Source organism: Crinia signifera, chromosome 1, assembly GCF_055691185.1.
Source record: "Crinia signifera chromosome 1, ASM5569118v1, whole genome shotgun sequence".
Taxonomy (NCBI): Eukaryota; Metazoa; Chordata; class Amphibia; order Anura; family Myobatrachidae; genus Crinia; species Crinia signifera.
Genome location: NC_139217.1, coordinates 31680838 through 31704930, shown reverse-complemented (window position 1 = coordinate 31704930; position 24093 = coordinate 31680838). Strand labels below are relative to the sequence as shown.

Genomic DNA, 24093 nt, shown 5'->3' with positions numbered 1-24093 from the left:
ATTCTGCTTCCCCACTGCCGACTGCCTTTTTTACAGTAGAAATATAGAGCGAGAAGCCCATGATGTGATGCCCCCAGGTGCGGCTGCCAGACGGCCCCCGGTCACTAGCGCAGATAGGCCGGCCCACGGATCTCGGACACAGACCAGCAGACAGAAGAAGGAGTTGTGGCAGACCTGCCTGGGAGGCCCAGCCCTTGGGAACAGTAGCAGATCCTCCAGAGGCAGAGGCAAGGAGCAAAAAGAAAATAGACATAAACCAGCGATAATACACAGTACAAAAATAACCCAAAATGAAAATAATAAATAAATTAAAGGCTAAAGAGTTTTTTGATTCACATTTCAACCTAAAAAGTTGATTATGCATTATACCTGGTAAGTGTGGCCTGGTGTTAAAGGAATAAGGGGCAGACTTTCAGGGGGTTTGTCACTATTATGCCCGAAGACAATTGTGGGTGTGGCCTGGTGAAACAGGCGGTTGGTGGGTGTGTCTTTATTATACCTGGGGACAACTGTGTGGGTGTGGACCTATGGGCCAGGACAGGAAAAAAAGAATATCTGGTGGGCAATGGGGACACATTCAAAGCTGTTTAGGGTGTTGCTTTTTGTCGGATACCCAATCGGCCATTAAAAACCCCAGTGGGCAGGAGGCGCTGTTTATTTCAGAGCGCAGAACATGAGGAGGCGCACATCAGACGACAGGACATTCGCAGTGGACTGTGACACTTACCTTTAATGGTTTGTGGCTATTGACTTTGTGCCCGTCATTCAAGGAGGAATGCCTGTTGACTATGGTGAGGAGGTGTCGCTGATGTACCAGAGCCTCCTTGAACTCCTCTTCAGTTTTGGTTTCTAAGAGCTTCTGCCGGAACGCTATGTCCGAGAACATTGTTGCGAACGTCCTCCCGACTTCTGAGGCAGTTTTGGTACTTTTCTGGGCAAAGGGCAGAAGAATAGAGGTGGCGGTGAGAGAGAGTGCCCAGTACAGACCATGCTGCCCTCTGTTCATGGGGCATTTATACACACACACTCACACACGTACACACGTGCTATGTTACAAAAAACACAGTATTATGAACTGGCGCAAAAAGGGGTGGGCAGCCTGTGAATTCCTAGGAGACCATCAACCTCCTCAAACGATAAGGCACAGAATACAAAACATTAGGAAAACACTGGCGCTGTGTTTGACACTTAAATATGTAGGAGTTCTCTGACTTTCTACTTGGGTGTCGGTCAGCAATCAATCAAATGAAGGTGATTCTCAAAACTCGCAGGCGGACAGACACTTACTTATAAGTTCTGACCCGCGTGCACATAAAGGTATCTTTTACCGGCTTCTACTGCATACAAGTATGAGGGGAACGCTGACACTTACTTAATGGTTCAGTCTTGCGTTCATGTAGCAGGTCCTTTAAATCCACCGACACGATGACTCTCAGTCAGGGGGAACAGGTTTATTCATACACGGTAAAAGCACCACACGGGGATATGTACAGACGGTAAACAGAAAAAGGCACTTGCAGACGAGGAACTCCAGGATTTATCAGATGACCCGGCAGACAGACGCTGCAGACGTGATGCTGCGAATGGAGAAATCCTTAGAGATAAGCAGGTATCCTCGCTGCTGGTGCGCTGTCCTAGTGAAACGACAGGGGGGCGGCGATCAACGCGTTTCGGAACAGCTGTTCCTTTTTCAAGATCCCGAGATCTTGAAAAAGGAACAGCTGTTCCGAAACGCGTTGATCGCCGCCCCCCTGTCGTTTCACTAGGACAGCGCACCAGCAGCGAGGATACCTGCTTATCTCTAAGGATTTCTCCATTCGCAGCATCACGTCTGCAGCGTCTGTCTGCCGGGTCATCTGATAAATCCTGGAGTTCCTCGTCTGCAAGTGCCTTTTTCTGTTTACCGTCTGTACATATCCCCGTGTGGTGCTTTTACCGTGTATGAATAAACCTGTTCCCCCTGACTAAGAGTCATCGTGTCGGTGGATTTAAAGGACCTGCTACATGAACGCGAGACTGAACCATTAAGTAAGTGTTAGTGTTTCCCTTACACTTGTATGCAGTAGAAGCCGGTAAAAAATACCTTTATGTGCACGCGGGTCAGAACTTATAAGTAAGTGTCTGTCCGCCTGCGAGTTTTGAGAATCACCTTCATTTGATTGATTGCTGACCGACACCCAAGTAGAAAGTCAGAGAACTCCTACATATTTAAGTGTCAAACACAGCGCCAGTGTTTTCCTAATGTTTTGTATACACGTGCTATGTTGCCCACAATGATATTGATAATTGATGTCACTGTATACGCTGCACGGCCCAGCCGCCCGGCTACACTCCACCACTTCGCTCCATGACCCAGCAGACTGACTGCTAGGGTGTTCTGACACTTGTAGTTCCACAATATGTTTTTAATGGCTTCTATTTTTAATTAAAAGATTGCCTACAATATTATTACTTCACTAAAGGCAATAAGTAGGATATAAATTAGGCAAAAAAAAAAACAAAAAGGTACTTGTTTCCTAGAACGGCCACAATCGCGGGCATCGTGTACCTTAAAGTTAAGGTACACGATGCCCGCGATGGACCCGATTTCCTTTGAAATCTGGTCCATTTTGCCGGCAAAGGCAAATCACGTCGGTCGCATGCATTAACATGGCCCCCAAAGCGATGTCCGCGATTTTGCCATAGGCTTCGATGTTAAAATATTTTTAACATTGAAATCGGGAGCATCGCGTCGGTCTTGTGCCATTATAATGGCACAAGATGAGATGGACTTGATTAAGTCCATCTCACATAGGAAACAATGTGAAATGGGCCAATATGACCCATTTCACATTGTATATGGCCCCGTCGCCACCCCATGATTGACGCCAACCCGAAGCGTGGCGAGCGCAGCGAGCCCGCGAGGGGCGGCGGTGCGCATCCTCCGACCTTTTCATACCCCTACTATCCACGTCGGCGTGGAGTTGAGAATATAAAGTGTGGCGAGCGCAGCGAGCCACCGAGCCCAAAGCGTGGCGAGCCCCACGAGGGGACGCGTATACCTGTGAAGTTATACGCGTCCCCTCGCTGCGCTCGCCACACTTTATATTCTCAACTCCACGCCGACGTGGATAGTAGGGGTATGAAAAGGTCAGAGGACGCGCACTGCCGCCCCTCGCGGGCTCGCCACGCTTCGGGTTGGCGTCAATCGTGGGGTGGCGTTCAGGGGCTAAAATTGGGGGTCTGTGGAATAGTTTACATTGAATCCAATTACATTGAATCCCAGGGACCCTATTTACATTTGATTCAATGTAAAAATCGGGTCGATCGCATCGCATGCAATTTGGTCGCATGTGATGCGACCGACGCAATTTTTCCGACACGATCACCCCGATGCAAATCGGTGTGGCCGTGCTAGGAAACAAGTACCAAAACAAAACATTCATATGGATTAATCACATATGCGGAAACAAGATAAAGACTATATAACCCTCACATTTAATCCAGTTACACGACAAAATACATTTTATAAAAGGGACAGTCCCGTTACTTCACTGCCGATCATTAACATAAATGACTTTAGTTTGCTTTAAAAAAAAACAACACATCATGAATTTGTCCCTCCGGTTGCGATCAACGATTTGCATCTTACTAAGGCCCTTATTCAGATCGGAACGGTACGGCCCGCGTGCGGCCGTACCGCCGATGTTTTTGGTCTGCACATGCGCAGAGGTGAATCTGCGCATGTGCAGCCCCCTTCGCCGCAGACGGATTTCGTCCGCCGCAAAGGGGGCGGATAGGGGCGTGAGAGGCATCATGCCCTCATTTCCCTATGTGTACGCCCCGCGTTTCATGGGCGTTCCCATGCAAACGCGGGGCGTATGCATGGTAATGAGGGCATGACGCCACTCATGGGGGCGGAAAGCTGACGTCGCCGGATGTCAGCTTTCAGCCCCCATACAAGCTACCACACGGACGATTGTCCGTGTGGTCTTAGCTTGCGGGAGCTGCCGCGGCGTGCGGACCTGCCTTCGATGGTCGACGACCATCGAATGCAGGGGGCAGCTCCCACCATGGTGGAGGCGTAGCCTCCACCATTTTAATGCGGATCGCCAGCCGTCCGTGTACGGACGGCCGTGGCGATCCGTAGGGTGGGCGGGGATTGGTTTGTGCGGCCGGAGCCCCGTGTGCGGCTCTGGCCGCACCAACCAGAATAAGGGCCTAAGTGTCATGGGAATCGGTACATCTGTCAGAATGAACTTAGGTCTACAGTCATTAGGTCGACCCCACTAGGTCGACTGGCAGGAAGGTCGACCTGACTTAAGGTCGACATGGGCCAAGGTCGACATGACTTAAGGTCGAATTTGCATAAAGGTCGACATGAGGAAGGACGACTGGTCATAAGGTCGACATGGGTTTTTCACTGTTTTTTGATCCGAATGTCGACACAGTCGACATGGACACAGTTGGCAATGAGAATCGGACCCTCGCATCGCTCGCTTCGCTCGCAATGCTTCGGGCACGGTGCCTCGCTGCGCTCGGCACACTATTTTATTCTCCCACCACGCCCTAGTGGATGGTAGGGCATGAAATACCGCCTGTCGGCACATGTCGACTCAAAAAACAGTGAAAAACCCATGTCGACCTTATGACCAGTCGACCTTCCTCATGTCGACCTTTATGCAAATTCGACCTTAAGTCAGGTCGACCTTCCTGCCAGTCGACCTAGTGGGGTCGACCTAATGACTGTAGACCAAAGTTCATTCTAATAGATGACCGCTTCCGTGTCATGTGATTCCCTTAGTCTCCCGATCACATGACATGGAGCTTTAGAATGTACACAGCATTCCAACACCCTCTGCAGTCACATGACCAGCGAGGAGCTATGTGACAGACTTACGCATACAAATCTACCCCGGAACGCGTCATTATGGCAGTTCCAACCAATTTCATTACTATGAAATTAATAATTAATCGCCATTATCGTTAGTGATTTGACGTATACCGGGCAGTCCCATGAAAAAGGAACAAAAAGTGAAATCGGTGAATGCGACCGGTTCTTTAAGTGTAATATAATACTTTAACCCTTTGAGTGCCAAGTGAATTTTTCAAAATAGGTGTGACATTTGCCAAACAAACATTCTTATTATTATAATGCGCTGCCATGTTTACTTTATATAGGAAAAATAATCTTTTTTTTTTTCCCACAACATTTTGTATTTGAATTTATATAACAAATGTGAGTGACTAAATTCGAAGGGTTAATCAACCGTACAGCTATAAGGGCGGTTCTTGGGAACAAGACCTATCGTCTGTACGTGGCAAAAGTATTGTGTACTCACCATTTTTGGCGGCGCTAGAACCAGGATGACGAACCGGACTTCGCAGGAGTTTTCCCCCCAATTCTGCGGCCTCTCCAAACGGCTGATACAAACGTGCCGTCGCTGAAGGGACTTTATAGTGCAACTGTGGATAATACAGAGATGGCATCACCGCTGGTTCCCAACAGTGCACAGCAACCGTGGTACAAAATACACTGGCACACTCCTGGCTATGTCTGCACCTTCCCAGACTCCTGCAGCCTTACCACAAATGTATATATTTCTGTTACTGCCTCAGTTCAGCAGAATTACATAAGAACGATGGACACACTTACGTTTGGCTTGGCTGAAAACACTCTGTGCTGCAGTTTACAATTTAACAAATTGGTTTTCTACATGACGTTCCAGCACCGCCTGCTTAGATACTGTACTAATGCTAGTCTTGCACAGTATTAGCACAGAGACATATGAACTGTACCAGCACATAAAAGCATTAATATCCAGGTCATCCTACGAGGCAGAACGACTGCAATAGTTGCCCTGATGCAATTAAATCATGCCTAAAAATGGCAACTGGTTGCTATACGTTACAGCGACATTAGTCCTGTGCACCATTACCTAATGTCGCTATATAGCAGGCCTGTGGCTCTCCGATTCTAAAACTAAACATCCCAGCATGCCCTGACACCGTTTTAGAATCCCTTCATAGCAATACTGTGGCAAGGCATGCTGGGTCTTGTAGTTTCATTTAACAGCTAGAGATCCACAGGTTAGCCAGGCCTGCGGGATAGACTTTGTAGTATGGATATCGGTGGGTACAGCTATTGATAGTATGAAACCATCAGTAAGGGAAACATCGATACTTACACCCACCAATGGTCATCCCTGCTCTACTACCAATCAGAGGTGTGGTGGTGTCGCATCTGTGGCAGAGGTAGGCTGTGTCCCATGCACAAAGGGGATAGAACAAGAAAACACTGGGGTCTTTGTGCCATCGATGGTGAAACCATAAACCATCAGTGGCTAACCATCGATGGTTGTTATCCATTGATGGCTTATCCCTAGTTTGTAGCGATTAACCCATAGGAAATAGAACATTTCTAAAATAAGACTCACAGGAGTTCTGCCTCTTCTGGGACAATGCTGTTACGTGGTACTTACCTAATAGGGTGTCATCCTCATGGACCTGTAGAAGCCATCATAATTAAGACACCAGCCTGCACAGGGCATATATGCCTGTGCAGAGCAGAAGACGGCACACGAGGGGGGGGGGGGGGGGGATATGAATGAACGCATTGTTCTGTGCAGGCCTAAACAATTAGCCGGTAAGCAGATCCATATGGGGGATTTTACTTGTGAACGGATCTGTTTGATGGACCCTCCGATAGTTAAATTGCCAGGTTTATGCAACTGAACGCTTTTGGCAAACAGACGGAAAGCCCGGAGACTTTGCTCGCTGCGATGTAACATGTTTATTCCGCTGTTATCTGTAATCCATTTGGAACTCCCCGAGCGCCAACACATTATTCCACTTTGTTTTCAGAAACGTTACTTTCTACGCGTCCTGTTTCCTTCCAGGCTGATAGCGACCGAGCTGTAGATATCGGCTCATCCAGGGTGAACAGAAAAGGGCCCACACACACACACACACACACACACAAGCAGAGACTTAAGACCCATTCACAACCCTGACACGACCGCGAATGCGCACATTACACAGTACACTTGCACGCGGTTCTCCCAGCGAGCCGTTCACAAGAGAATTGACAGTTGGGGTCCTTTTGTGGCCACCGACATCAGCAGCATTCTCCAGCTCCCCATGGCCGTCGCAGGACTACACTAACTCAGCAGCTGCGAACAGGGAGAAATCCATTCAATGGTGAGCGATTGCGAATGGATTTCCCCGTTTGCACGGCTGTGAGCCCAGGGACGGGCAGCCACTGTGACGGGGCGGGGTTTACCTGATGGCTGGGCTCCGTAGAGCAACGTCATTTGGGCAAACGATACCATTCAGTGACGTCATCCTGACACGGCTCCGCACATGGTGTCAATGCCCATATAGTGGGCCGATTCAAGATCGCTTGCTGCGATCCGGATTTGCCCCTGCCCGGATGGTCGGGGTTTGCGCATGTGTGCATTTCTGCGCATGGGCAAACGCCGACAGCGAGCGGCTTCAGCAAGTTACAGACTCGCTGGGATGTTCGCTGCGGGGAGAGAGCGACGGGGGCAAAAATGGGGCTCACCCATGAAAACGCTGGGCTTTCCCATGGGTATGCTGATGGGCCGATGTCTGCCGGGGCGGACGTCACAGGACAACAGGCATCCACCCCGTCTTCGTCCTAGCGCATGTAAATACGTCGGTTGAGACTGACTTATTTGCAAAGACATCCCCTCACATGTTACTAAGGGGAATCTGGCTCCTGCTGCCTGGCCCTGCCTCCTTCCCCTGGCTGTGTGCCTTGCTAACGTCATGCCGCACACAGCCGGGTTGCCTGGACCAGGGCCAGGCAGCGGCTGATGGAGTGCTCAGCGGCGGTGTTCGGCCCTGGGAAACGCAGTATGTGGGGGGGGGGGGGTGCTTATGGAGCGCTCCTCCAAACCTTGCCCAGTAGGGAGCGCTAAAATTAAAAAAAACGCCACTGAAGGGGTTAAGCCGCTTGCTAAGCAGCGAAGGACCACTGCTTAGTAAGCAGTAATGTAACCCCCATAGTCATGATTTGACTACATGCACAGAGGACAGGGGGGCTCGTTAAAGACCCAGTGGAGCGCACAATGGAAGATATCAGGTGGCATTCAAGCATGGCGGAAGAATGGTTCAAGGAGGACAGGGCGATTTATTTCCCTAAGAATGTAACAAACACCCAGACACCTTCTATTTTGCAGTCATTACGTCGGGAGATAGGCTAAAAGCAGAGTAATAAATAATTCACAGCTGTAAAACATTGAACATTAATGTATATAATCAGACAAACCGGTAACCATACACAGACACAGGATGTAACCCGTCCAATCCGATTCCGCCACATCGCTCTAGCACAGTTTACAAAATACTAGCAAATCTGACACTGGCTACAGACCCTCACATTACTCGGCGTGTTTCGTCACCTGGGCTTCATCAGGGAGCCACAACCCCTCAAGTGCCAGCGGCGAAACGCGCTGGTACCTCCCAAGCTTCGGTCACTGAGATTCTGCAGGTTTTGTCATTTAGACCAGCACGGTGGAGTTCGGCTGTGGCTTTGTTGTAGTAGATTATGGTTTTTAGAAATACATCGTGAAAAGACCTCGGTGATGCCTTCCTATTGCACCAGTATTATTAATGAGCTCTTAATATATTATACAAAGTGCTAGATATATATATATATATATATATATATATATTATACAAAGTGCTAGATTGTTTCCAATGTCCAAAGCAGAGTTGAGCGTGGGACAAGAAGCAGCAGAACTTTTTTTTTTTTTTTAAAGTTGAGGGTTTTATATACGTGAGCAGTCAACATTTCACAACGATAGATAGATAATCTTCTGATAATATGCAAATATAAGGATCCCCATTGTGCCTTGATATACCACAATGTACTCAGAGGTGGATGGAGCGGTGGTCAGGCAAGACGGTGATAGAGGAATGCCGGTAATAATATAGGCCACGACCCTATTAGAAAGCAAGGGGGAGATGCAATGAGTCCAAAGCGGACTACAAGTCTCAGCAAGCCCATGTGCCCCTTAACTGCTGTAGGGACAGTTTGCCTTATATTATGAATAATAGCTCATTATTATTCCATAGAACTACTGCCACATTAAGCAGTAAGGCACAGGGGATTCTAAGAGCGACTGTCCCCAAAAATGTTCTGCTTCATCAGCGCAACACAGAATAAACCCCTGACGAAGCACACAGCTCACCCCTGCTGTGCAACGCGGCACATAACCTACAGCAGCAGGCATCGGTGTCACAAAGTGCAAAACCTATCGTCTAAACCAGGGGTAGCCAGCTCCAGTCCTTGAGCGCTACCAACAGTTCACATTTTCCAGACCACCTAGCTGCTGCACAGGGGCACTCATTACTCACTGACACATTTTAAAAGATCCACAGGTGGAGCTAATTACTTCACGTGTGATTCTGTGAGGAGACCTGGAAAACATTAACTGTTGGTACTGTAGATCCCGAGGACTGGGAGTTGGCTGCCCCAGGTCTAAACAACAACGCCGACCATTCTGCCCCATGTCGGAGGATGGAAACCTTTCCACCAGCAACTGCAACAATGACTCCTAACGACTCGTTCCAAACTTTAGCTCCGCTTCAAAGATCTGCTCGCGGAGTGGATGAGATAACAAAGATATCTAATGGATGGGAGAGGAAGAGTGGGAAAACACAAAAGGGAGAATGGCCAGTAAAAACCAGCATTGTCCTCTACACTGGCAGTGGCGGATCGGGGAATGCCATTTATTCAGCAAGGAGAGGACAAACAGGAGAGCTAGATCCACAATGGGAGAGAGGAAGCAGAAAGCGAGGTTGTGGGTGGCTTCCAATCCTTCTTTATTTACTATTTAGCTTTAGATTTCCTTTACGACACCAGTTTCGGAGAAGCGAATAGCACCTATAAAAAGCGTCTCCCCGCTCCTATTTGTTCTCCATCTTCTTATCTTGCATTGTGACATCGTTGCCCCAGATACAAAGCCGCTACCCATTGTTATAAGCCAGCTGTTATTTGCAGTAGATGCTACCAAGGTCTCGGTTTGCAGCGTATAAGAATTCCGGGGAGAAAGGTGATACTTCGTGCGTGAGCATTGTCCAGGAGAAATGCCTGGGTACTTGTACGGGCGCCGTTACACGGGATGAGCTATTTGGCGTGCCATTTAATCTGAATTTGTTTACTGACGTATCAGGGAGAATAATGATCACGGACGTGTTCAGCTCTTATCTCTGCCTCGCAGATTAAACCTCAAACATTACTCACAGCTTAGAGCAGAAGCTGTAAAGCAGATCTTAATGGAAATGTATTTACAGTACTTAGTACTAGGATGTGGGAGGAGTCAGCTACTGCTGTCTGTCACCTCCTCAGTACTAGGATGTGGGAGGAGTCAGCTACTGCTGTCGGTCACCTCCTCAGTACTAGGATGTGGGAGGAGTCAGCTACTGCTGTTGGTCACCTTCTCAGTACTAGGATGTGGGAGGAGTCAGCTACTGCTGTCTGTCACCTCCTCATACACAGGGTGATGTCCAGCAAACACGCATTATCCTAAAATTGCAGGTATTACATCTCCATTTATTGACATATACATGAGGAATTTAGCAAAATGTTTTTCTCCTATTGGGACACAGTATAACTAGCAGGCAACGGATACCATATATAGGAGCTCAACAAAACTCACTGTGAATGCAAAAAATAATGTGTTGCGTGCGATAAATGTTACTCCAGCCAATCGGCTCCCACAGTGGTCAGGCGTTCCTCTCCCAGTAGTAAGGAGTTCCACTCCCAGAGGTCAGGAGTTCTGCGTCCAGCTCCCAACTGGTATGAGATCAGCGTATAGCTCCCAAAGGTCATGTGTACAACTGGTATGAGATCAGCGTATAGCTCCCAAAGGTCATGTGTACAACTGGTATGAGATCAGCATGCAGGTCCCAATGGTCATGTGTACAGCTCCCAACTGGCAGGAGATTAGCATGCAGGTCCCAATGGTCATGTGTACAGCTCCCAACTGGCAGGAGATTAGCATACAGCTCTAAATGGTCACGTGAACAACTCCAAACAGTCACGTGAACAACTCCCAACAGTCACGTGAACAACTCCAAACAGCCACGTGAACAACTCCAAACAGCCACGTGAACAACTCCAAACAGCCACGTGAACAACTCCAAACAGTCACGTGAACAACTCCAAACAGTCACGTGTACAACTCCAAACAGTCACGTGAACAACTCCAAACAGTCACGTGAACAACTCCAAACAGTCACGTGAACAACTCCAAACAGTCACGTGAACAACTCCAAACAGTCACGTGAACAACTCCAAACAGTCACGTGAACAACTCCAAACAGTCACGTGAACAACTCCAAACAGTCACGTGAACAACTCCCAACAGTCACGTGTACAACTCCCAACTGGCAGGAAATCAGCATATAGCTCCCAAATGCCATGAGTTTGAAAAATGAAGGAACTGATTAGCTGGGCACCATTTATCTTATGTATCGAGTTTTATCCTTTACAGTGGGTTTTAATTGCTCATTGACAAATGAGCCCCTAAATATGATACAACGGAACTCGGCATAAAAAACCCTGTGGCTGGGACTGTACTGACGGATTCAGGCTCCGTTGCCCACAGATGTACAATCTGTAGCAATTGCACTGTTTAAGAGACGCTCGGTGCAAACCTTGTTGCCAGAAGCAGGCTTCCTCAGAAAATAGGTTTGGCGCAGCTGCAGGGATATTGCACGAGGACACATCTGTATGAGAAAGTGACAGGGGGCTGTCTGTAGCTGCACAGCGATTGTTCTGGTGCTTTGATGAAGGAAGTTGTCTGGTTGCCAGTATGGAATCAGGAAGGGTTTCCCCCACTCCCACGGGACAGGAAACTACCGTGCTTTATTGGGTTCTTTAAACTTTCACTGAATTCATTAAAAAGTTTTTTTATTCGTGAAGTTGAAAAAATTATGGGCAGCTGAAACTTTTATGAAATTCAGCTTTAGCCGTTATTTACCTATTACCAGAAGAAAGCATTTTATTTTTTCGAACAACAGATGAAGTTGGATGCATAGAGCGGTCCTGTGTCAAATCCAAGGGGACAGTATACACGGAGCCCCAGCCAACCACACAAGTCGCATGCAAAGGCACTTGCGGCAGTAGCTACACTCCCGCTGCATTTTATACACCTGCTGCAAATATTCACTCAGCCAGGAACATCAGAGCTGTCTAATAATTGCAGAAAGAATAAACAGTATGTACTAACAGGCGCAGGAGAAAATGTACACAAAAACAGAATTACTGGGCATTTGCATCCATACATACTCACATTATACAGAGCCAGGATTGCTGGTACTGAACCCCCATTGCTGTGGCTGTGACCCCTTGAATTGTATCAGAAAGAAGATGAACTGGAAGACAACAAAATGCACAGGTTTAGGTTCAAGTAACAAAACAATGCGTCGTTCCTTTATATGATGGGAGCCTTTGAATATGATTGGGCAAGCCAGAGGCCTAGCGACTGGCTAAAAGCTTTGCGCTACAGACAGAAGCAGTTGATCCCCAGCAGAGTATCTGGGAGCATTGCTCAGCCTAGCAGCACAATCTCTTACTATACTGTACAAGCTGCAACAGGCCAAGATATAACGCAGCACTGACACACAACTGTATTATGTAATATTACTGGATGGGATTCATGTAACTATACTCCAGGGCGCGGGGGAATCTGTGGCAGAGCGGTGCATCCTAGAGGAGAATGCGTCTGCACAAAACAAGACATTCTGGTTTAAAAGTAAACAACAAAAAAAAAGTCTGTTCCTCTCCCAAGCCTTTTCCAAGGGCAGTAAGCAGTATAAACTCTCTCTCAGTCTGACAGTGCAGCTTATGTATGCAGGTATTTAGCTAAAAATCATGAAAAGGACTACAGATTCTGCCGAAATGAAAGCACACCATCGGCTCTCATGCACGCAGAGCTGGGTCTGGGGGAGGGGGGGGGGGGGGATTCATTGGAGGACCGGGCCACACAAAACCCCACTGGACACTATTTGCACCAAAATCCGGAACTTATCTGCATGCTCGCGTTCTGAAAACTAAAAACATATACATAAACCCATGTCCCTTTAATAATACTTAGATACAGCTTCCAAAATTTCAATGATACCAGAGGTTTCCATGTCTAAAGGGGCCCATACACCAGCGATATATGTACTGGGGCAATCCCTGATCTCCTGAAGGTCACATAGCGGGATCGTGGATATTTAATCTGTGTACAAATCCAAATCCCCCTGACCTGGCGGATCGTGTAATCTAGACTTTTTTACATGACTAATTTCTCTGATAAACTGACGGATCGGCGATCATCGGTTCTCACCGATTGGCGCATCTGGTCGGCGGATCACGCCCGCTTGGCTGGGTAATCAGCACAAGAGCACGGATGGCAGCCATTTTGTCTGCAATCTCCAGACACAGAACATATATATTTTTTTCCCCCTCATAGGAAGGTCATATTTGAGAATCCATGTGGTATCATCTGTTTAGAGTCAAGTAAAAGCCTATATAAGCCTAGGCCTAGTTGGATTTCCATATTTTTTCCTCATGTTTATTCAGTTTTATTGCTTTGATTTTCACATAAAGTCCTGTGTCTGGCGATCGCGGCTCATATAATGTGTAAGCGGAAATATTATTCATTGTATTGGCTCCTCAAAGAAAACAAGGGGTTAACCGAACCACTCTGTCCCCTGCCTCCAATAGGCATAAAACAGGGGGCGGCGGGGGGACACTACACCCCCGCAAAGCAAGTCACAAGTCCCTCCGCTGCAGATACATGACAGGGAGCGCTGCATCCAGCAGGACACGTGCTGAAGCTCCTATATGTAAATAGGGTTATTGCCTAGTCAGATGTACTGCAACAGCTGCTTTACCTCAGCCAGCGCTGGAAGGAATTATGTTCCCGTCTCCAAAAGCGTATGAGTCACCTCAGAAATATTTATGAAGGGAGAAAACAAGAGGGTAATTGGTAGGAGATCCTGCAGCCCGTCTCCATGCCAAGCACGCTCCGTGGTGCCAATACGACAGCGTAAACAAGGGAACGCTGCATATTTATTATTGCTTTAAAAAAAAATAATCTGTCCGCGCGGCTGTCTCTCTTATTTCTCCCAAACAGGTCTTAACACAAAAAACTGCGAGAGTAGTAGATTATTGCATGGGGAACCATTATACAGCAATATGATGTTGTGCAATGTCGCTGCTAGCAAGCCCTGCAGGAGTCGCGCTCCTGGAAGCGCGACACGTGAGCGTACTGTCCTGGTCTGTCCCGGCCCCCTGCCGAGCCCTCGTATAGTCAGACAGTATGCAGTCACAATGTTCCCCAGTACATGGCTGCATTTCGCAGGTTACCAGCAATGGCATAAGCTAAGAGTGCTGATCATTCCTGGCGTTATTTCTACAGCACACACATATTACATCGCGTTTTACAGAGAATATGTGACCATTTGTGTCAGTCCATGTGAACCAGTTGGAGCTTACAGAACAAGGGCCCAATTCATAGCTGAACGCGATGCCAATGTTATGGCAGAAGAGCCAATTAATGGGACCCCCCCCCCATTTAAGGGAACCCCCCCGGCCCGCCTAATTGCTTGTGAGCCATTCTCAAAGGGGAGCTGCACATGCATGTAATAGACCATGCGCAGTCCCCAAAACATCAGGACAGGGCCAGAATCACCTCCAATATCCGACTGTACATCTGTCTCAGTCAAACTGCGCCCACGCCAAAGTACATTACGGCACCCTCAGAGGAACCTCGCGCAAATGTGGGGAGAAGGTACAAACTCCCCATTGTAAGGGCCTCATGGGAAAAGACTGTGACACCCAATGCTAACCATTGCACCAAAGCGTGCGCCACACATTCTCACCGTTGCCTTCCCTCGGTGCGCCGGAGTCCGTGAATAAAGTGCTCATGATTTTGTCAAAGTTGCAGCTGGGCTCAGCGTTCTCTGGGTCTTCCACAAAGTGCTTGAGCATATCCCGGAGAACGTCGTCCAGGGAGGTGGCCGCCTCGTCCAGGATAATGCTGGCTTTGGCCAGGAAACCGTCCAGGTCGCGGTGAGCTCTCACCTCCTCCTCAAAGTTCTTTAATTTTAGGTACTGAGTAAAACAAAGACGGAGATTTTAGAGAGCATTTATGCTACGTTACCGTCAGAGGTGCAGGACGTATACAGAGATCTTCCCAAACATGTATTAGGGGGAAGCCGCCATGTTCTGCCGAAGGACTATATAAACAAACTTTGGGATATATTTACTTAGATGGGAGTTCTATTGAATATGGGATGCTGCTATGGGTGACTAGACTATCTATTACCTTCTAGAAATAAATAAAAGTAGAATCTGGTGTGTTGCTATGGGCAACTGCCATCTTAGTAAGTAAACCCCTTTGAGTCTGAATATATGAATTTTTATAGCGTCAGGCATCTAGCAGATGGATAAATGCGGTTTCGCGGGGAGTTAAGCGCCGCCTTCGTTTCCTTGGTATATGTAAATGGGTTTAATTAAAACGAATTCCACATTCTGCAGATTACACGTCCTGAGGGCAACTGACCAGAGAGAACAACTGGAGTAAGAAACAAATAAATTCTCCGCGACTTGTGGTCTGCGCTGTAACATCAACAAGTTAATGAAGAGCAGGAACACTGCTGCGCTCATTAGACATGTCACTCAAACAGGGGCCAGTCTTAGTACGAGCCAGAGATGTGTTTTGTTCAGCGTTCGTACACAGTACCCAGCGAGACGGGAACACTGACCGAAAGGGGCCACCACAGATACTACAAATAAAGGTTTTCCAATGTGGCTTAATGGATTTAAATTGTTAGCAAACATGACCTAATATTAAGGTATTTTATGCACGTGCCTCGCTTTTTCATTTATCAGATAGAATAGTCCACACACATGAGAACATGGGATAGTCCACGGACAAGAGCACAGAGATCAGGTACGAATGGGACAGTCCAGAGACAAGAGCACAGAGATCAGGTAGGAATGGGATAGTCCACGGACAAGAGCACAGAGATCAGGTAGGGATGGGATAGTCCAGGGAAAAGAGCATAGCGATCAAGTAGGGATGGGACAGTCCACGGACAAGAGCACAGAGATCAGGTAGGAATGGGATAGTCCACGGACAAGAGCACAGAGATCAGGTAGGGATGGGATAGTCCAGGGAAAAGAGCATAGCGATCAAGTAGGGATGGGATAGTCCACGGACAAGAGCACAGAGATCAGGTAGGGATAAGATATCTGTGCTCTTGACCATGGACTATCAGGTAGGGATGGGATAGTCCAGAGAAAAGAGCACCGATACCAGGTAGGGATGGGATAGTCCACGGACAAGAGCACAGAGATCAGGTAGGGATGGGACAGTCCCCGGACAAGAGCAGAGAGATCAGGTACGAATGGGACAGTCCAGAGACAAGAGCACAGATATCAGGTAGGGATGGGATAGTCCATGGACAAGAGCATAGAAATCTGGTAAGGATGGGATAGTCCAGGGAAAAGAGCATAGCGATCAGGTAGGGATAAGGGCACTTGTGTAGTTTCACGGCGCCAGCATGGCGCCGTGCTACTTCCGGGTGTATGCTCGCCACTAAATATGTCAAATAAACTAACGTAACTCCATGCCAACATGGATAGTTCATGCCTCCACTATCCATGTTGGCATGGAGTTGATTGCAAATAGCGTGGCGAGCGTAGCGAGCCACTGAGCCCGCAGCGTGGGCGAGCGAAGCGAGACCCGCAACTACACAAGTACCGGGATAAGATAGTCCATGGTCAAGAGCACAGATATCAGGTAGGGATGGGATAGTCCAGATAAAAGAGCACCGATATCAGGTAGGGATGGGACAGTCCACAGACAAGAGCACAGAGATCAGTTAGGGATGAGATAGTCCAGAGAAAAGAGAATAGCGATCAGGTAGGGATGGGACAGTCCCCGGACAAGAGCACAGAGATCAGGTACGAATGGGACAGTCCAGAGACAAGAGCATAGAGATCAGGTAGGAATGGGTTAGTCCATGGACAAGAGCAGGGACCAGGTAGGGATGGGACAGTCCACGGACAAGAGCACAGAGATCAGGTATGAATGGGACAGTCCAGAGACAAGAGCATAGAGATCAGGTAGGGATGGGTTAGTCCATGGACAAAAGCAGGGACCAGGTAGGGATGGGACAGTCCACGGACAAGAGCACAGAGATCAGGTACGAATGGGACAGTCCAGAGACAAGAGCATAGAGATCAGGTAGGGATGGGATAGTTCATGAACAAGAGCATAGAGATCAGGTAGGGATAGGACAGTCCATGAACAAGAGCATAGAGATCAGGTAGGGATGGGACAGTCCCCAGACAAAAGCACAGAAATCTGGAAGGGATGAGAAAGTCCACAAAAAGAGCACAGAGATCATGTAGGGTTAGGGCAGTCCACAGACAAGAACACAGATCAGGTGGGGATGGGATAGTCCAAGGACAAGAGCAGCGAGATCAGGTAGGGTTGGCATAGAGATTGGACAGTCCAGACAAGAGTACAGATATCAGGTAGGTGCGGTTCAGTCCACACTTAAGCATTCTGCATAGCCGTAGACTGCATAGAAGATTGAATGAGCATGGCATTTCCATTTCTAGGTTTTTGTTGAACTATTATAATAAAAGGTTCTGTATAATAGATCTTCGGGTGACAATTTGTTGACACAATTTTTATTAAAGCAAACTTTGTGACTTTCTATCTTATTAAATCCAAATGAATAATGTACTATCTTTGTGCTATTAACGTAATAAAACATGACTTACTTTCCTTGAAGTATGCAGTAATACGCAGCCAGCGCTTTCATTTTCTGCTGAAACAAAACAAGAAACCAAATAAGAACTTGCAAAATTTCAGAAACACTTGTGGGGCAATCTCTCTCAATTCAGGCAGATTCGGAAATGCAACGCAGCTCAAAATATGGCCACAACCAAAGAGATCTAGCCATAGTGAACATACACATCCTTGCGTATGGGCGATTGGGACAGATCTCGTGCAATCCCCCCCCCCCCCCATATGAGTGAAAGGGTGTTTCTGGTTGTCAACTGGGTGGGTGCTGTGTGCTGGGAGTGGCGTGGGCTCGCATCCAATGCCGGGTCCTATTCTGAGATGCACAGATGCAAACACATGTACATTTCAGGCGGGACTGTTCCACCAAGCAAAGGGTAGGTGCAATAGATTATTTTGGGCTATAAAAATTAGCAATGGAGCCAGCCGTTTCACAGATGCATTAGGAATAGTCATTACCGATATCATTTCACAGAATAAAATAATAATGTAATGTATTCCAGCTCAAGTCAGCCAGATAAGGTGACACCAATACCCATAGAGGTGCTTTTTGTTATACACCGCCACTCTTGGTTTAATTCCAGTGCGAGCATGCACATCAAGGCTTATGTTGCTAGGCAACTGCAATGCTGCAGCCATGTTTACTCCAGGTTGTCAAGCGCTGCTTAGCAACCGTGGCTTTCAGTGCAAGGACATTGGCTCAACCCTGTGTTAGACCTCATACAACCAATGATCTGCATATTTCCTATATACACACACATGCCGGCATGTATGCAGTCATTTAACAGAGTGAAATAGCGCAATTACAATATTACGCGTTTCCAATTTAAGAAATCAGATTGGGTGGTTCTTGCAGGATAATCCCCATTTTCTGGAGGTCTGACCATAGGTGTCTTACTAACCGGATACTTGGGAAGTGTCCTTAATATTGGATCATCTGTACACATACCCTATACCTTAGCAACAGGTATGGTAGAGTCTGGGGACAATGTCTAGGTCAACAGCGAAACTGTGACATGCACAAGGTCGACACAGAAAATGTCAACACATGTAAAGGCAGACATGAGTATTTTTAGTTTTTTTGGGTGTCAGTGTTGACATCTGAGCATGCCGACCCCAATTAGTGTACTGTTGCATGGTTCACTGTATACACTGTATAACTGGGGAGGTACACCGTCAGTGCAGAGCAAGTGACGCTGTATAACTGGGGAGGTACACTGTCAGTGCAGAGCAAGTGACGCTGTATAACTGGGGAGGTACACTGTCAGTGCAGAGGAAGTGACGCTGTATAACTGGGGAGGTACACTGTCAGTGCGGAGCAAGTGACGCTGTATAACTGGGGAGGTACACTGTCAGTGCAGAGCAAGTGACGCTGTATAACTGGGGAGGTACACTGTCAGTGCAGAGGAAGTGACGCTGTATAACTGGGGAGGTACACTGTCAGTGCGGAGCAAGTGACGCTGTATAACTGGGGAGGTACACTGTCAGTGCAGAGCAAGTGACGCTGTATAACTGGGGAGGTACACTGTCAGTGCAGAGGAAGTGACGCTGTATAACTGGTGAGGTGCACTGTCAGTGCGGAGCAAGTGACGCTGTATAACTGGTGAGGTACACTGTCAGTGCAGAGCAAGTGATGCTGTATAACTGGTGAGGTACACCGTCAGTGCAGAGCAAGTGATGCTGTATAACTGGGGAGGTACACCGTCAGTGCAGAGGAAGTGGCGCTGTATAAGTGGGGAGGTACACTGTCAGTGCGGAGCAAGTGACGCTGTATAACTGGTGAGGTATACTGTCAGTGCAGAGGAAGTGACGCTGTATAACTGGTGAGGTATACTGTCAGTGCGGAGCAAGTGACGCTGTATAACTGGGGAGGTACACTGTCAGTGCGGAGCAAGTGACGCTGTATAACTGGGGAGGTACACTGTCAGTGCAGAGCAAGTGATGCTGTATAACTGGTGAGGTACACTGTCAGTGCAGAGCAAGTGATGCTGTATAACTGGGGAGGTACACCGTCAGTGCAGAGGAAGTGGCGCTGTATAAGTGGGGAGGTACACTGTCAGTGCGGAGCAAGTGATGCTGTATAACTGGTGAGGTATACTGTCAGTGCAGAGGAAGTGACGCAGTATAACTGGGGAGGTACACTGTCAGTGCGGAGCAAGTGATGCTGTATAACTGGTGAGGTATACTGTCAGTGCAGAGCAAGTGATGCTGTATAACTGGTGAGGTACACTGTCAGTGCGGAGCAAGTGATGCTGTATAACTGGGGAGGTACACCGTCAGTGCAGAGGAAGTGACGCTGTATAACTGGGGAGGTACACTGTCAGTGCAGAGCACGTGATGCTGTATAACTGGTGAGGTACACTGTCAGTACGGAGCAAGTGATGCTGTATAACTGGGGAGGTACACTGTCAGTGCGGAGCAAGTGATGCTGTATAACTGGGGAGGTACACTGTCAGTGCGGAGCAAGTGACGCTGTATAACTGGGGAGGTACACTGTCAGTGCAGAGCAAGTGACGCTGTATAACTGGGGAGGTACACTGTCAGTGCAGAGGAAGTGACGCTGTATAACTGGGGAGGTACACTGTCAGTTCGGAGGAAGTGACGCTGTATAACTGGTGAGGTACACTGTCAGTGCAGAGGAAGTGACGCTGTATAACTGGTGAGGTGCACTGTCAGTGCGGAGCAAGTGACGCTGTATAACTGGTGAGGTACACTGTCAGTGCAGAGCAAGTGATGCTGTATAACTGGTGAGGTACACCGTCAGTGCAGAGCAAGTGATGCTGTATAACTGGGGAGGTACACCGTCAGTGCAGAGGAAGTGGCGCTGTATAAGTGGGGAGGTACACTGTCAGTGCGGAGCAAGTGACGCTGTATAACTGGTGAGGTATACTGTCAGTGCAGAGGAAGTGACGCTGTATAACTGGTGAGGTATACTGTCAGTGCGGAGCAAGTGACGCTGTATAACTGGGGAGGTACACTGTCAGTGCGGAGCAAGTGACGCTGTATAACTGGGGAGGTACACTGTCAGTGCAGAGCAAGTGATGCTGTATAACTGGTGAGGTACACTGTCAGTGCAGAGCAAGTGATGCTGTATAACTGGGGAGGTACACCGTCAGTGCAGAGGAAGTGGCGCTGTATAAGTGGGGAGGTACACTGTCAGTGCGGAGCAAGTGATGCTGTATAACTGGTGAGGTATACTGTCAGTGCAGAGGAAGTGACGCAGTATAACTGGGGAGGTACACTGTCAGTGCGGAGCAAGTGATGCTGTATAACTGGTGAGGTATACTGTCAGTGCAGAGCAAGTGATGCTGTATAACTGGTGAGGTACACTGTCAGTGCGGAGCAAGTGATGCTGTATAACTGGGGAGGTACACCGTCAGTGCAGAGGAAGTGACGCTGTATAACTGGGGAGGTACACTGTCAGTGCAGAGCACGTGATGCTGTATAACTGGTGAGGTACACTGTCAGTACGGAGCAAGTGATGCTGTATAACTGGGGAGGTACACTGTCAGTGCGGAGCAAGTGATGCTGTATAACTGGGGAGGTACACTGTCAGTGCGGAGCAAGTGACGCTGTATAACTGGGGAGGTATACTGTCAGTGCGGAGCAAGTGATGCTGTATAACTGGGGAGGTACACTGTCAGTGCGGAGCAAGTGATGCTGTATAACTGGGGAGGTACACGGTCAGTGCGGAGCAAGTGATGCTGTATAACTGGGGAGGTACACTGTCAGTGCAGAGGAAGTAACGCTGGAGGTACACTGTCAGTGCGGAGCAAGTGATGCTGTATAACTGGGGAGGTACACTGTCAGTGCGGAGCAAGTGATGCTGTATAACTGGGGAGGTACACTGTCAGTGCGGAGCAAGTGATGCTGTATAACTGGTGAGGTACACTGTCAGTGCGGAGCAAGTGATGCTGTATAACTGGTGAGGTACACTGTCAGTGCGGAGCAAGTGACGCTGTATAACTGGGGAGGTATACTGTCAGTGCGGAGCAAGTGATGCTGTATAACTGGGGAGGTACACTGTCAGTGCGGAGCAAGTGACGCTGTATAAAATGGGGAGGTACACGGTCAGTGCGGAGCAAGTGATGCTGTATAACTGGGGAGGTACACTGTCAGTGCAGAGGAAGTAACGCTGGAGGTACACTGTCAGTGCGGAGCAAGTGATGCTGTATAACTGGGGAGGTACACTGTCAGTGTGGAGCAAGTGATGCTGTATAACTGGTGAGGTATACTGTCAATGCGGAGCAAGTGATGCTGTATAACTGGGGAGGTACATTGTCAGTGCGGAGCAAGTGATGCTGTATAACTGGGGAGGTACACTGTCAGTGCGGAGCAAGTGATGCTGTATAACTGGGGAGGTACACCATCAGTGCAGAGGGAGTGACACTGTATAACTGGGGAGGTACACTGCCAGTGCAGAGCAAGTGACGCTGTATAACTGGGGAGGTACACAGTCAGTGCAGAGGAAGTGACGCCATATAACTGGGGAGGTACACTACCAGTGCGGAGCAAGTGACGCTGTATAACTGGGGAGGTACACTGTCAGTGCAGAGCAAGTGACGCTGTATAACTGGGGAGGTACACCGTCAGTGCAGAGGAAGTGACGCTGTATAACTGGGGAGGTACACTGTCAGTGCGGAGCAAGTGATGCTGTATAACTGGGGAGGTACACTGTCAGTGCAGAGGAAGTGACGCTGTATAACTGGGGAGGTACACTGTCAGTGCGGAGCAAGTGACGCTGTATAACTGGGGAGGTACACTGTCAGTGCGGAGCAAGTGATGCTGTATAATTGGGGAGGTACACTGTCAGTGCGGAGCAAGTGATGCTGTATAACTGGGGTGGTACACCATCAGTGCAGAGGGAGTGACGCTGTATAACTGGGGAGGTACACTGCCAGTGCGGAGCAAGTGACGCTGTATAATTGGGGAGGTACACAGTCAGTGCAGAGGAAGTGACGCTGTATAACTGGGGAGGTACACTACCAGTGCGGAGCAAGTGACGCTGTATAACTGGGGAGGTACACCGTCAGTGCAGAGGAAGTGACGCTGTAGAAATGAGGAGGTACACTACCAGTGCGGAGCAAGTGACGCTGTATAACTGGGGAGGTACACCGCCAGTGCGGAGCAAGTGACGCTGTATAACTGGGGAGGTACACCATCAGTGCAGAGGAAGTGACGCCGTATAACTGGGGAGGTACACTGTCAGTGCAGAGGAAGTGACGCCGTATAACTGGGGAGGTACACCGTCAGTGCAGAGGAAGTGACGCCGTATAACTGGGGAGGTACATTGCCAGTGCGGAGCACGTGACGCTGTAAAACTGGTAAGGTACACTGTCAGTGCGGAGCAAGTGACGCTGTATAACTGGGGTGGTACACTGTCAGTGCGGAGCAAGTAACGCTGTATAACTGGGGTGGTACACTGTCAGTGCGGAGCAAGTGACGCTGTATAACTGGGGTGGTACACTGCCAGTGCGGAGCACAAACAATGTACTTAGTAATAGTTAAGCAAGTTGTACAGATCTCTGCCTGCTGACACATTGTCACACAACACAATCGCAGCATTCCTAGCACATTCCGCAGACGAGAGAACCTCCGCAGCCCTCCCAGGACACACACAATTGAGAATTCCTGTGTGGATTAGCAGCGAGACCTCGCTGAACCCGTCTCATCCACATCACCGCAGGCAATCACAGAATGTGCATCGTATTTGTCACACTGGCTTGGCAGGTAGGTAAGAGCGCCAGAAACCACACTCACAGAGCGGCGCAGGAATCTCCGATGGCTGGCGCGATAAGAGCTAGTATACACAAAGGCGATTACAGGCAGCGTATCCGGGCACGGAGGATACAGGTGGATTACTGCGCTCCATCTGCGGCTGGTTACTAATAATGTATGGCGGCAGTTAGGTAGGCTCGGTGCACCCCATAAAGAGATGTTTAACGCAAATGGCCCATTTCATGGTACAATTATTAGAATAAAGGACACGGACAGCTATCCAACACCCCATCAGTCAGACACACGCGGCCTCCATTATGTAACGGATATAGGATTCCTGCTTTATTCAAAAAGGTGCAAAAATCATAATGGAAAGGAGCTAGAACAATACAGTATTCAGTAACATCACTGAATATAACTGTACGTGTATAACGCAGAGGAACAGTGCGACCCTACAGCAGCCATATAACTGTACGTGTATAACGCAGAGGAACAGTGCGACCCTACAGCAGCCATATAACTGTACGTGTATAACGCAGAGGAACAGTCT

The 24093-nt window shown here is 48.4% G+C and overlaps 1 protein-coding gene across 1 annotated transcript in view; it reads right to left on the bottom strand.

Moving 5' to 3' along the window:
• Positions 1-24093, bottom strand: part of SLC4A11 (solute carrier family 4 member 11) — a 97319-nt gene that overhangs the window by 32458 nt on the left and 40768 nt on the right. The window contains 6 exon segments of the mRNA XM_083185923.1: positions 175-213; positions 728-931; positions 5322-5445; positions 12306-12387; positions 14887-15118; positions 17804-17850. Of these exon segments, the coding sequence (XP_083042049.1) occupies positions 175-213; positions 728-931; positions 5322-5445; positions 12306-12387; positions 14887-15118; positions 17804-17850 (728 nt within the window).